At 44.3% G+C, this 15,211-nt stretch overlaps 1 protein-coding gene across 2 annotated transcripts; it reads left to right on the top strand.

The window, feature by feature from the left end:
- Positions 1 to 8,153: 8,153 nt before the first annotated feature.
- LOC146198966 (uncharacterized) lies at positions 8,154 to 15,194 on the top strand. Of its 2 annotated transcripts, none has more exons than XM_084594431.1 (2): positions 8,154 to 8,612; positions 12,319 to 15,194. In XM_084594431.1, exon 2 carries the CDS (start codon positions 12,555 to 12,557, stop codon positions 13,566 to 13,568), a length of 1,014 nt encoding a protein of 337 aa, XP_084450557.1. In that variant the 5' UTR covers positions 8,154 to 8,612; positions 12,319 to 12,554; the 3' UTR covers positions 13,569 to 15,194. The 2 variants fall into 2 exon arrangements, with proteins under 2 accessions (XP_084450557.1, XP_084450556.1); XM_084594430.1 differs by having other exon boundaries at positions 8,154 to 8,616.
- Positions 15,195 to 15,211: the final 17 nt, after the last annotated feature.

Here is a 15,211-nt window from a genome sequence, read left to right as displayed (position 1 = left end):
GTGAAAGACCCCCGTTTCAAGCCTCACCACACCTCCTATGTTTCACGAGAAAAATAAAACGAGAGAGAGAGAGAGAGAGAGAAGGAAAATGGGAATGGTTAGAAAAGCTGGCAATCTTTGAGCCGAATTTTTTTCTCTTTATTCCTTTTTAGCTGCCTCCGTTCACAGAACGGTATGAGGGCAGAGCACCTACTTTATCACGTTGAGGTGACGCGTACATATGGCCACGAATTTCTGATTTGATGCATTACGTATATCATTTACAGGCAACAGTAAAACACCTTTTTACTTCTCTACACTGGTTTGACTTGGAGTTGCGTGAATATCCAAGCCAGGTCTAAGCGGGCACGTCTAGGAGACGCGTATGGCATCATGTTGACCGAAAGATAAGGCTCGTACCGATAACAACCGCAGCGCTTGGCTGAGCCAGTATCCACGTCACGCGTAAAGTGCGCCTTCGAAGCAGCTGTTCCCAGCAGGTGTGCACTGCGTGCTGTGAGCGAAAGCTCCGGAAGTGTCTGGGGTTAATTCAGGTTTGTTTCGCCGCCTTTCCAGAGGAGCATCATGGAGGTGCAGTGTTATCACGGCCTTGATAGCCTCGTCCGCCGAAGTGTTTCTCCAAGTGCGAGTCTTCGTCCCAGCTCTACGGTAATAACTTCTCGCTGTTGTTATTAGTGGTGATGAGTGAAGCTTAAGAGTGCGAGTGTCAGATTCGCGCTCTTTCGTTATCGTTAGAGACTGCGTATGGAGTGAAGAAACGGGAGTGGAGCTCGCCAACCGAAGTGATAATCTGCTGCAACAAGAAAGCGCTCTGAACGTCCATGTAATTATTATTTTGTAATTATTATTTTGTAATTATCAATCATATTTATTTACGAACACGGAGATGGCTCAACGTATTTTTAGTGGGCAGATAAGGCGAAAACATATTGAGTATGCAGCTGGCGTTGTGGTCATGTTGTTTATGTGCCTTATTTTTTACTACGAAAACGAAGACATTGCGCTGAAGTTTGGTTACTCGACGGAGACACAAGTGCGCGGCGTAGGGTTCGTCGTCCCAAACATCGTGCACTTCGTGAGACTCGGAAACTCGCCCCTGTCCTTTGTCGAGGTCGTGTGTATTCGCGCAGCGTGGCTGCACCAGAATCCGGATGTAATGTTTATCCACTGTGACGTCTGCAGCGCGACTTTGCACAGCCCCAACTGGAAATATATCAAGGATATTCCGCGCCTTGTAATCACCCACGCAAAGACATCAGGAAAGGAGCCCAGCACCACAGTACAGAGTGTTCCTGATAATGTCCGCATAGAAATACTTATAAAGTATGGAGGTATTTATTTGGACACCGACACCTTCATCGTGAGTAGCATGGACGACTACAGGCGCCACGAATTGTCGATCGGATGGCCATCTGGTGAGAACATTCGCACTCAAGTCATTGTAGCCAGCAGAGATTCCCGCTGCCTACACCTCTGGCACGACTCCTTCCGGTGGTATCGGCTAGACCTGTTGCGGTATAAGGCGGGTCGGTTGCCGAGCGAGGACTTTGATGGACCAAAACCTGGTCGCGTCCGCCGGGTCCCCTGGGACTTTGGCGTGCATCAGTCCGTCACGGATGTTATCTACAAAGAGTGCAACGACGCTTGGAGGGACTACACAGCCATTAATTTGTTCTGGCGGTACCGACAAGACAGCGAGCGAGAACAAGTGAGTTTTGAGAACGTGGCGGCAGACAAGACCAACTTTGGCCAAATGGCGAGATTGGTGCTCGCGGGTACAACAAAGCCTGAAAACTTTGAAGTGAGAAACATTACGTCGTTGAACGTCAACAATATGGTGCACTCATCAGGTGGATGCTCATAGCCTACGGTGTTGTGCGCTATACCAATACAGTTTTGTTGTTTGTTTGTTTGTTTTTTGCTGCTGTAATCGTATCCTCATACGACGTCAAATTCCAGCGAACTTGAGAGCTGGCATCAAAAGGTTTGATGCAAACATTTAAAAAAAAACGACATCTCCACCTCGACTTTCAAGATATACCAGCGATATTGGTATGTTCGTAACTAGGCTTTCTTTAAAAATCTGTGATAGAATTGGTCGCTAAACTAAGTGCTTGCCCCGCCGTGGTGGTGCAATGATAGGGCGCTTGACTACTGTTCCCAAGGATGCGGGATCGAATCCCTGTCATGGCGGCCGCTTTTCGATGAAGACGAAAAGCAAGGCGCCCGTGTGCTGTGTGATGACAGTGCCCGCTAAAGAAATTTCCGGAGCCCTCCACTGCGGCGTCTCTCATAGCCTGAGTAGCTTTGGGACGTTAAACCCTACAAACCAACCAACCAACCTAAACTAAGCGCTTGACATTGCAACTCTAACTGTAGCTTATAATAGACATCAGTATGAAAGGTATGAAGAGCCCTGCAGTTTACAAAGAAGGAAAGAAATAAATACAAAAAACCCTAAAACTTGCCAATAAATTGAAACAGGCAAATCCGATCCCCCTACCTTACCTCACGGCGTCTGTTGTGAGGATGTTATTTAACCTCTTACTTATATGTATCTAAACCATATTTTTTCGATCATCTCCCAGGCAGCAAAAGTCATAGACCCAATATTGGAGTGTGCTGGTAATTCATTGGCCCATGTAGAGCCGAACATCACCAACACACTTCCAATATTAGGCCGATTGATTGGGCTGAATAGGCGCCTGTTGTAGTGCATATCTCCAGCAAAGTTCTTTTTCTAATCTTTCTTGTGCCGTTTTGCAAAGCAATCACTTTCGTAGAGCACTGCAATTTAGAATCCCTCTGTGCACTTGCGGAGCATATTTGCATTTCTGAGATCGCAACTGCTTAAAAAGAACCTTTATGGCAGAAAAGTTTGTCTTTTTAGCAAGCAACTAGCATAGATCAAAACGGCTGCCTATCGCGAAACTGGCTACTCTGTAGCCGAAGAAACTCGAGGGCATTTTGGGCAAGCAAGAAAGCAGCGAACATAAAAGCTATGCAGGTAAATCACCTAAGAAGAGAGCGAAAGTTCGCAGTGGTTTTCGCTTACTCTCCTTCCTGGCATCAGCAGTCATTGCTTGCAAGCCATTATTTAAGACAAGTGCAAGATATCTATGATGCGCAACCTCATTTCATAGTATATTGATAATATCCATGTTATTCGCTATTATGTTATTGGCTACGCGGCTTATTCGGTCTTCCAATCGCCCCAGATTGTACCAGCCGGCAATCGAACATAATAGGGTAGGGAAGAAGTAGAAAATTAAGCGCTCGTCCACATTTTTTTTTTTCATGTCTCCTGAATGCAGGCCGTTGAATTTAAAGCTGGACGGCTGGGAATTCGTATTTTACTAAGAGTTCTGAACGCTGCTCGGTTAGAACGAGAGGAAGAAGATGGCGACACAGTATGAAAAGAGAAGCGAACAAGGGTTGAGGGGTTGCCTCAGTTCGCAAGCCAATCCAACCGTTTAGACAAAAGAAAAATTTCCCATTTCTAAATATTGTCTTGACTTACACTTGTCGAACAGTTCACTTGGCTTGCGAATTGAGGCTGCCCCTCAACCGTTGTTCCGTTCCCTTTCATGCGCGCTGCTCGAATGCTACAACGTGTGCAAATTGCTTTCTGTGTTCTGCACAACAAAAAATATTAGCAGACGTTTAACTACGCTTAAACAAATTGAAACGTGTGAAAGCACAGCTTGGCATGGTTTGGAATGGTTTTGCTTGGCGTTTTAGCATTGAGAGCCTGGCACATAGTTGAAAATTGTTTTTTGGGGGCAAGGAAAGGGGACACTCAATTCTCGGTGGACACCTGAACAGCCTCTAACACTTACAATTAACGGCATACATTTGGAGGTACTTACCTTTCTCATCAGTGTGAGTCCTTATGGTAAACTAGACCCTCCAACTTGCCTAGAATGTGTGATAAAATGGAAGCGAAATGGTATGAACTCTCTGAACGCTAGACAGACGATGATTGCATCACAATTTGCTAAGAAATCGCGTGATATTTGTGCTATCACTTTCTGGTCACACTTCCTGCTGACGCTACTGAAAAAGTAAGGTAAGTAAGGCTTTCGCTTTAAAACTGCTTGTTGGCTTGTGAATAATTTCCTTTGTGAGGAGAGTACAAAGTGCGTGATTGCGCAGAATTTTCACGTATGGAACGTAATCTAGCGTGAAACTTTCGTTGTTGGCCTCCACATCCATTGGAAGCGCGTATTTTTCAATAGGATCTAAGTCTCGTGAAGTTTGAGCGTCCACCTCGAATATGGCAAGTGCGGGTTTCGATCACGTCTCTTCAGCGACAGCAGTATAGGGCGGCAAGAAAAATTTATAATTCGAGTTGAATCCTAAAAGAGAATTTTCGGCCTTGATCCACTTAGTGGCTCTTTACACTCACCAGGTCTTATGTTTTAAAGACCTCAGTTGTGGTTATAGCTGATACCTTTTGCAATAGTGACGTACTTTTCCAACGGCGCTCCTTGTCTTAAGATAAGTCATAAAAGTTTGAATATGTGAGAACCAGAATCACGTGATATGTATTTCATTTCAGTTTGCTTGAAAAACAAAAATCTGTCCACGCTCAAAGCTACTGGTGAGCTTCTTTATTCTCCTTAGCTCATTTCACAGCAGTGCGATAAATATTTTAAAAGTCGAATAGCGTATAAAATATCCCCATGATTGATTTTTCGAACGTAGGTGACACAACCATATTACTCTCATCCGACACGTGCACAGAACTTCTTGACGTTGGAGACGTCGTACTACATAAACTTAGAAACTGGGCAAGGGCATGATTAATAATTAATGAAGTAGTTCCACAAGACATTACACTTACCCTCAACACCCGTATAGTTGAAATAGTATCCAATTTTAAAATACTATTTGTATAATTTACCGAAACCTTTTCTTGGGGTGCACATGTGGATCACATCGCTTCTAAATTAGAAACCATGGTAGGTATTTTTCATCGCCATGTAGTCTACCTTCCTCAAAAGTTCATATTATTACTCTACCTTTCTGTCTTTATGTCATACGTAAAATACTGCGTTCTTGTGTAGCGCACTACCACATTAAGAAACAAGTTAAAACTATCTAGGCTCCAAAATAATGCTATCCGCATTATAATCCGGTCTTCCTATGATCATCCGGTAAGATCCCAGCTCAATATTCTGAAATTGTTAAGTGTTAACGACACGTTCAGTTACCAACTTACCAGCGATAAAAATGTTTTATTCGTGGAAAGCTATAGCAGAATTATTTTCTTGTTAATCTTGGCGACCTACATATCAAAAAGCCTGCAGGTTATAACACATGGAACACTTCGTACTGGAAAGTACAGTATTAATGCACGGTCCCGCCTGGGTGGCGCAGTGGTTACGGCGCTCGACTACTGTTCCCAAAGATACGAGATCGAATCTCGGCCGCGGTGGACGCTTTTCGTTCGAGGCAAAAAGGACGGCGCCCGTATGCCGTGCGATGTCAGTGCACGTTAAAGAACCCAGGTGGTCGAAACTTCCGGAGTCCTCCACTACGGCGTCTCTCATAGCCTGAGTCCCTTTGGGACGGTAAACCAAACAAATCAAACCAAACCAATATTATTGTACTAATTACGCAACAACGTCCTTGAAATATCGCATTCCGGCTCTCCTAACAGTTATAAAAATATCGACATGCTTAATCTTCTTGTTAGACATCTAAACAGGTCTTTTTCTCTTAGCGATACAAGACGCACTACTTTTTCAATGCCCTTTATACGTTCATGTTCGAATTAATGTGTAGGGGTGCCTATTTTGCGGGTCTTTATACTTACTTACTTATCATTACTGCCCATTGTGTTATGCTATGTTTTTTCATGCTCCTTATTGTATGTCGCAGTTGTTAAAAAGTGACCCGAATGTATATTGCTCCTTTTTGTCCCTTTTGTCCCTTTTGTCCTTTTTTATTGTTAGAGCGAAGCTATATTTTTTTATTTATTCGCATGCTTGAGTGGCTCACACTTAAAAAGTATTATTTGTATTTTCTTACTTCTTGTCATTATTTGTTACTTACTCCTAGTCATTGTGCTCTCTTACTGCTGTTTTCCACTGACGGGATAACGCCTCAGTCAAGTTGTGCCCACAGTTTTTCTGTCTTACCTCCTCCATCATATTTGATGGAAATGACCGATACAAAGAATCATATCGCTCGCGTTGAAAATATTTGAAACGAGTCAAATATTGTCACGGGTTCTATCGCTACCCGGGCGTCAGTCCAGAAGGACAGGGTCAAAGGATCGAGTTGGGGCGCTGAGGCACAGAAGGCAGAGAGCAGGCGCTTGACCAGGCAAAAGCAGCGGCGGCTCAGAACCCCGCGCACTCCGTACGATCTTCGTCTTCTTCCCCCTCCAGAACTGACACGGTTAGCGCGGGTTACAATATATTCTAACATTTAAACGCCTTCCCTGATAACTGGCACGAGACATAGATAATGCCCGCCATAATCATTTAAAAACAGACCCAACTATGGCAGGTCTTACGATTCTCCCGCGTTAGTACACGCGAGAAAAAAGGCTCTCAGTCAAGACATGCTTCATTTGTGCTACGCTGTTCGCATTACCTCCTAGGATGAACGGCTCCACAGGCCCCAAACATGTTCAGAAAAACCCATATCTCGAAAACCACGTCTCACCCGTCTCATGTCGTGGGATGGAGTTGTAGTTTATCCTTTTTTGACGTGAAAACAAGACGGCAGTTTGTTATTATTATAACTTGACACTCACAGTATTAATATACATATTGCCTTTGTGTTGCGAACCCTTAACGCACAATGTTATTGCAGTCTTTTAGCAGCTCTACTTTTAGTTACATAATGTTTATCCTGATGAGCAGGACCAAACATCTTGTGCCATGGCGAATTTTGGCCATAACTGCTCTTTGGCCATTACACAATTTATCTTCCGAATCATGTATACAAACAAACCTGAAGGTAAATATGCTATAAGTGTATTTTTAGCCCCGCATTAGCTTGAATCATCTACAAAATTTACAAACCATAACTATAAACCTGTGTAGAAGATACCCACTTTAAAAATGCCTTTTTGTGAAAATTCTTTTCATTGATATAAAGAAATAACAAGAACTTTTTCTGTACATTCTGCGCTACTCTCTCTCGTTGGCAATTCAATTTTCTGCGTTTCACCAAAAACACTTGCAGATGTGTATGCGCTAAGAAATAAAAACACAGCTGGTTGTAGCGAAGAAACGAAACGCGGAACTTCATCTCCTAGTTATAGCGCACCTCTCCGTGATGTATTGAATGCAGCGCCGACGTCGTGTCACTAAAGAAACCCTATAGTCCCCACCACTTGTATTGTCCGTAACTGGGCATCAAAATTTCCTGAAGGACAAATACCGCTCATTCTTACACCTGAGGAATACGTGCCACTTAGCCACTTACGTATCCTAAGTAACAGGTAATGCGTGGCGGGGCGAGGGGCTTGTAATGACTTAATTCCTAGAGAAACTCTGAATTTGTATCCATCCTGTTATGTTTATATACTCTCAGCGCTGAAAAAAAAAAGAGAAAACAATGTGCGATTCGGAGTTCACTTACTATAGATGAGTATTGACGAGAAAAAAAAAAGTCGGAGCTGCATTTTTGGTTTTGTGAACAAATTGTATGATCGCATTGTATCATGGCTGAACAAGGCGTTTATCATTACCGCCACGTCTGTTAAAACGCATTGTGGATTGCAAGGTAAAGAACCCGGAATGCTCCGCAACTTCAAGTGGCGCACCAGAATGCACAGTTTACAAGGACGTAGCCTCGTATCGAACTGACACTCTAGCTGCGCCCGGCGTCAAGAAAACCGTTCAATGATAAATTCATCTCTCAGCGTTCAGCGCCGCAGGAGCTAACGTGTCAGAGTAATCGAGCTTTGTCGCGTTGATGGCTGTGTCAATGTCACGTGTTAAATAAAAAGTATGCCATGTGTTAAAATAAATTATGAGAGCAGCATCTAAATTTCAAACAGATCATCTGCTGATCCTCACACCACAAATACTCTGTAGAAAATGCCGTTGCAAGCACTTAAACTGAAGTGCACACATGTCTGAGCTTCACAATATGCAGTAGTGCGACATTGGAGATTTTCATGCGTCGTGGCACGCATTCTGTAACAGAAGTATCTAAAGCACGTGACAATGCGTGGCTGTTGCGAACAGAGAGAAATGTTAGCAGCTGGCACATTTTTACAGGCCGCTACTTTCAGCCAGCTATCCAGCGGTTTGCGGAACCCTGCCACGGGCTGCGCTTTCCACGCCTCTCTCACAGCAGCGTCCTCGGCTGATGGATCACGCCGCTTTGTAGTTCCCTATCCAATCGTAGCGGCTGCCAAGTATTGTTCCCCGAGGCCTCGACATAGGACCGTTAGCTAAAGAGAAGCCGCGACAAACGCATGCTTTTTGAAGAACTAATTGTTCAGCTTTGCAGCATATTTACCGATTTATAAACTAAGTGGGGGGCTGTCAGCCATCGGCACTGCCTCGTTGAAAAACGTCACTAGGCGGAGACAGCAGAGCTTCCTCGGCGTCTAATCCTCTCGACGGAATCGGCTTCGAAAAGTGGGTAAGCTAACCACAAATTGCCAAAGAAACGAATAGGCATGCTTGAGAATCACGCACCATGGATTCTTTTGCGTAGACATCTGTTCAGTAATAATAGTAAGAAATTTTAATGTATGCATAGACGCATGACGAGTTCGTGTCGTACCTGTTGCTCATTCCATTGCGCGGTACACGGCGAGATCGTGACTTGTACCCTGGGTAGTCGAGACTCTCTCGATAATCACCAGTATCAGAGTTCTGCAATACTTTTACTGGTCATAACACTTCGATGAAAGTACGATATAGGGACAGGAGCCGCCGCTAGGGGCGCACTTGCCACTCTGAGTGCATCGGAGCAGCGCTGCCGCTGGCGCTCTACGGCACACTTTAGAGCGGAAACATCTGTGTAAATATACCCACCAGGGTTGATAGTACCTTCCAAATAATTTTACTTTGGATAAGTTCAGGAAGAGGATAGCCAAGGGCAATTTAGTGCCTCAGCGAGGCAAAAAATGCAGAATATTTTTGCCAGCGCATGCCACTGGCGCCATAAAAGTATGTTTCTTTATATTCCTCAAGCATCAAGTGTACAAATGTGTAGACTTGATGCTTGCAATGATGAAAGTGCACTAGCAGCGCCAAAATTTACTTGAAATTACTTTTCTATACCTTCTCAAATGGCTTTTCTTTGGTTTCTTTATTTTGCATATATTTATTTTTTCTTCGTGCGGTGTCGTGCTACCTTAGGCTTCGTTAGGCTTCGTTTCTTCTTGCATCCTTTCCTAGTTTGCTTAGTCCATTTTATTCGTTTTATTCGTTTCACAAACTATGACTTGCACTTAATGTTTTGTTTCTTTTCGACTTTATTATCAGCCCTTCTATATGCGCTCCGGTCTTCATTTTAGGTGTTCATCGTACACGCAGATTTCGCACGTAGACTTTATGGCTGCACCAAAATGAACGCGTAGCAGGATGGCGCCTAATGCTTAAGGAGCGGGCTCCAAAAAATACGACGGGAGGCCCGTCGAAAATCCTTCGCCATGGCATGCAGCCATAGTTTTCGAGCACTACGTTGTCACCTGACAACGACATTCAACTAGCCACTAGTCCAAAAAAAAAACGAGGCTACTCGCGTCAAAGGGCTTTTCACAGAAACTCACTCGCGGAGAGTAAAATGTAAAGCAGCAACTTTTTTTTCCGTGGACTGCACTCTCTAACATTACCCGCCGTTCGTTGTCGATATGTAAGCAAAATATCGACAATTTCTTCGTTTCCTCATGTGGCAGACGCCCCAGTTACACAATGAGTACGCGTTATCTTTCCAGACCTCCACGCACATCACACAAGGCACAGCACAGGACAGAAGGTGAAATATTTCAAGGGTACACGTATCCTCCCACGCACGAAGAATTCATAAACATGCCAAATTTTGTGGATGACCAGCCTAAAATTAGAAGTACTAATCAAATTCGTTTAGACATCAGTTACGGCCTAATTTACACGAGGTGAAATTTCCGGGATCCGGAAGGGGTGCAAAATTTTGAGGTGCGCCAACCAAATTTGGAGGCCCTAACTGAATTGGCTATGCCTAATTAGTTTAGATATCAACTTTGGTCAAATGTTCATTGACACAACACAAAGAAGAGAAGCAAACAAGATAAGGGCTTAATGAACGCTTACCAACTCGCCCAGTCGACAACCTTTGGTTGAATTCAGAAGAGGTCAACTTTCAGAGTCAGGAGGCCGAATTCAGAGGGTGGCCAACGCAAATTTGAGTGCCACCACTGAATTCGTCACGCTCTAATTAGGCAGAAATCAATTTTGGCCAAATTTCTAAAAGGTCACATTTTGTGCGTCGAGGGCTAAATTTTGAGAGTGGCCCACACGAATTTGTAGGTCAGCCCTGAGCTGGCTCTACTCGGATTAAGCTGGGTACCAAAACTTGGTCAAATCAAATTTTGGCGGTTGAAAGGCCCAATTTCGGAAGTGCGGACCAACACTCTCTATACGCACTTGCTGTGGACACCTGTTGCGGACACTTTGATCTGACATTTATTTTTATTTTAAAGGCCCGTTCCTTCGTTTAGCGTCGACGTCATTGCCGCCGCCGGTGTCGTCCCTCGTAACTTGCTCCATCGTTTCCAGACGTCGTTTCGTGCTTCGAGTGAGACTTTTTTGGTTAGGATGTGAGCACGCTAAATTACGGGGATGGCTCAACGGCTCGATATACGAACCCCTTGAAGTTGTGTCGAAGCGAGGAAAGAATAAAGAGTGCTTGCTGTGGTAGGTTTCAAGCAGTTGCGCAGGTTATCTCTGTAGGCAGTCAGCGAATCGGTGAGTATATGCGTATTAGTTCACTGGAAGTTGAAAATAATGTGACAATAGATCTAACACGCGCGGTCTCCCCTTGTCAGACTACATTACTGTGTCATATTACTTGGAATGGTGCGTCGTACTGAGTTGTTAGTCCCCTTTTCCTGCTCTGCCACTGCATGAATTATCGCCTGTGTTTAAGGCGTGCTTCTTTCCCAAGTACGTCTGACATAACGCACGCTATGTTCTCGGGCCTCGTTATAACATACTATTACGATTCATATGACACGGCAGAAGTGAAACGTTGATCATGTTCCCTGGCATTTGGGTGTATTCTGATGTGCCTGAGGTGTTCAAGTTCGGGTTCCAGATCGCTCAAAACTTTTTTTGTTCTTCCGTCGTGGAGAGCAAAATTTTTAATTGAGCCCCAGTCAGTTTCTTTACGTTGACCATTATGAAGAGCTCTAGGTTGACAGTGCTGTACTATAAACAATGGCGCAGCTACACTTAACCAATAAGTTTTTAAAGGCCGGTGAAACTCAATCAAGACTCTTTGGAGTTGTGCGGTCTAGACGTCTTTAGTCCACAAAAGATAAGTAATTAGCGAAAATTAATTAATTAGCACTTTGACTATTGCGTGGAGGAGCAAACTATCAATTCAAAAGATGGAGCTTCTTTTGAAAAACAGCTCGCTGCCACGCTTTTCATCAACGCACAGCTTGAGCAGCAATAAAGCTATCGCGTGACAAGCTGCTAGCGCATCTCTTGCTCAGCGCACAGCGAAGCCGGATTAGATAAAAGCCAATTTTGTTTTCAAAGACACGTCTTGGGGACACTGGAGTAGCAACGATGTCATGTGAGCTGCCTTTAGGTTCGGTAAAATGAACTACTTAACGTAAACACTACTTTGTGCAAACATTTCAGATAACTGCCTTCCAACTTTCAAAATGACACCCCCTCCCCTTTGTTCCTAAAGAAGATAACTTAAAATGTTTACTTATTAGCCATCGCTAATAATACAAACTTTGGAAAACGATAAAAGAACTCCAGACAAGGACGTATACTCCCATCAGACCACCTTTTTTATTTAAGTTTGGCAACATTTAGCCGGGTCACCTGTTTATATAAGCAGTAGTATAGCGCTGCCTGCCTTATGCACTTTCCTCAAGGGTTTCTACATTATTGACTTTTGGTAAGATTGCTGTAAGGCAGGTTATAGAGAAAACGTGTCCGTTCAAATGCAGGAAAGAGCTCCATGATTCCCTTTTCTGTGAGTCCCCGGCTTGGCGAGGTAACTTGTCGCAGTGTATAAATTATTTTACAACACTATGCTGTCACTTTGTGCTGGATCACTAATCTGGACTATGGTTATTCGTGCACTTCAACCATTTTTATAACGTCCGCGTTATAGGATTCGGCCCACCAGACCAGTGACGCAGATCCTCGCTGAGGTTGGAGGACAACAGCATCAACTTTCCTTGATCCTGGACAGTTCTCGCAGCGCACTGCGTCCTGTGCAGCTCGCCATGGAATCTAGTTATCAAGAATAAAGCAAACGAAGTCTAAGACAAGGCCACGTATGGACAGTTCGATGAAAATGACAGAGTTACTAAAACCTGAAAGCGTTTACAAATACTAGAACCAGAGATGCATGTTTATTACATCAGAAAGCGAGTTGCTCTGAGAAGATTATATTTCTTGGTGGTAGGCCTCTCATTTTTCGCGGCATGCGTCACGTTTTACGTGCTGACGCCAAAGCATCCTATTCAGCCATTTTACTGCTGGGATGTTCCTGTGCCAGAGGTGCCCGTTAACGAGTACAGTGACTCATTCGTGCCGAACATTGTACACTTCATCCGACTCGGCGATGATCCCCTCTCCTTCATAGAAGTGGTCAGCATTCGGGCGGCTTGGCTTCAACAAAACCCGGACATTCTGATGATTCACTGCGACAACTGCACCGCAACATTACGAAGCCCGAACTGGGAGCACATCAAAGACATTTCCCGACTGACCCTTAAGTACATCGACAGACCGAAAACGATATTCGGAATAAAGGTGAGCTGGATTCAGCATGCCTCAGACATTGCTCGCATCAGGGTACTGAGAAAATATGGAGGCATCTACTTGGACAAAGACTCCTACCTCGTAAGGAACTTGAATAAGTACAGACGCTATGAAACGACCATAGGATGGCCCCCAGGCCAGAGCATCGGGAGCATGATTATCGTCGCCCACAAGCGGTCCGAATTCCTTCGTCTCTACTATGAATCCTATCACCAGTACAGGCCTGACCTTTGGTATTACAACGCGGGGGAACTACCCACACGTGAGATCCTGGGACCGAAACCCGAACTGGTTTACAGGATACCATGCGAATTCGGCGTGCACGAGGACGTAACAAGGGTTTTGTACGAACAGTGCAATCACGACTGGAGAAACTTCACGGCCGTGCACTTCTTTTTCAGGTTGAGGTCCTTCTACTGTCCCTTTGACAAGTTTGGCCCCGTCGACTTTGAGACCATCGGGAAATACGGCACGAATTTCGGCCAGATGGCCCGTCTTGTCCTCACTGGCTCGACGAAAATTGGTGGATCGACAGTGAAGAACATTACCTTGTTGAGCGCAGATAAGTTGGATTACTCTCATGGATGCAGGTGATGATGCGAAAGCGATGTTTGTGTTGTTGGACAAGGTAACATCGAAAGTCGTACCTTCAGCTTGGCACTCTGCGGCGTCAAGTAAGATCTAACTGGCAGTCCGTTAAGGGAAACTATTGTCGGACAAGGAATTAATCGAGCATTGTTAGCTGATCTGGACTTTTTTAAAGGGACTCTGGAGCATCCATCTTGAGCGCGGTAAGCTGGCCTTTTTTTTTTTTTCAATTAGAGTACGTTAGGTCAGCCTCCATGTGACATCGTGGCAAAAAGCAGAGATATTCGGAGATAGAGCACAAATACAACGCAGGTAGGATCTCCGCGGCTCTCACGCAACATCAGTTTCCAAACAAAGCGCACGTAACAAAGATGGATTATAACACAGGCGTGCTAGCGTAGATGTATGCCGGATTACCAGGTACTCTGCATGGGCAGAGTAAAATTTGGTGGCCCCAACTTGTGATGAATTGCAGTGTTTGTTTTTAAGATTTTCCCCAGATATGAGATTATTCATGATTAAACTATACAATTAAACTGCTAGGCTCACCACTGATCTCTGTCAAGAGTAAATACGATAGAATTTCTATTCTACTTTAGGCAAAATATTTCCAGATTAGAAAACGCATATATGTATTTCCATCACGGGCTACAGGTGGATTTAAGATATGAAACGCGTTTATATGAAGCTTTATGCATAAATCTGTCCTTATGTTTAATTCTCACCAGCCCACATGCGCGGCCCGTCTATTCAGTTGTGCATGAAATGAGGGACTTGACACCGCAGCCGCAGCATGAAGCGCACAAACAAATTGGATTCTGGTTTCATATCATACGGCAGTCACGTCTGTGTTACCATTCAGTCATGCGGCTACCTTTCCGGCGGCGGTCAGTTCGATTAAGTTTCCAAGGCCTTCGCCGCTGCACAGAGCCGCAGCTTCGAGGCAGATGAAAGACTTGTGGCTACAGTACGCGCTTCTACCACCTAATTCTCAGCTTTCTTGTTGGCGCCACTTCACTCGCAACCGCTCAGCAATTGTGCCACAGTTCGTTCCGAGCCCTGGTCTGTACAGCTCGATGTGTAATATAAAAATAAATCTAGCCTGCACTCAACTCTCGATAGCATCACCTGAACTATTCTTACAAAGTCTATAATTTGAAAGCAGCAACGAGCAGTCTCAAGTAAACACCAGCAGTCCGCTTTCTGCTTTGCTCTTCGCATGCCAGCTTCTACTCATGTGCCACGCCTAGAGACATCGCAGCTAGCACTGCTTGACAGCTTAAAGGGCAACCTCCGGTGGCGCAAATTTGCGAAATAAAAGTTTATTCCTCCTCCTCCGGTAGCAAAAATATAATAACGTTTCTGCTTTTAAATTTATGTTAATCCAGAGATGCGTTCCATGCCATACAAGCCCGATGTTTGCCGACCAAAAATTTGCAAAGTCAGTTTTCAAATATTTCTTTTCCTAGGCAGCACTTTTGAGTTCCCACTGCAGGTTGAACGGAACAATTATAAAGACCCATTTTGTTATCGTACGCTGCCTGCGTGGCAGAGCATCCAGGTGAAAGGTTAGCTTATCCATTGTATTCAAAGCGGGTTTGGAATAAGAGAATAAAAAGTGCCTTGATGCTTCCAGCGAGAATAATTGA

The sequence above is a fragment of the Amblyomma maculatum genome, chromosome 2 (assembly GCF_055883805.1).
Source record: "Amblyomma maculatum isolate TAMU_Amacu chromosome 2, ASM5588380v1, whole genome shotgun sequence".
Lineage (NCBI taxonomy): Eukaryota > Metazoa > Arthropoda > Arachnida > Ixodida > Ixodidae > Amblyomma > Amblyomma maculatum.
This window is presented reverse-complemented; position numbering and strand designations above follow the sequence as displayed.

Coding starts and splice junctions, on each gene's coding strand:
- LOC146198966 (XM_084594431.1), top strand. CDS start 12,555: ATGCATGTTTATTACATCAGAAAGCGAGTTGCTCTGAGAAGATTATAT.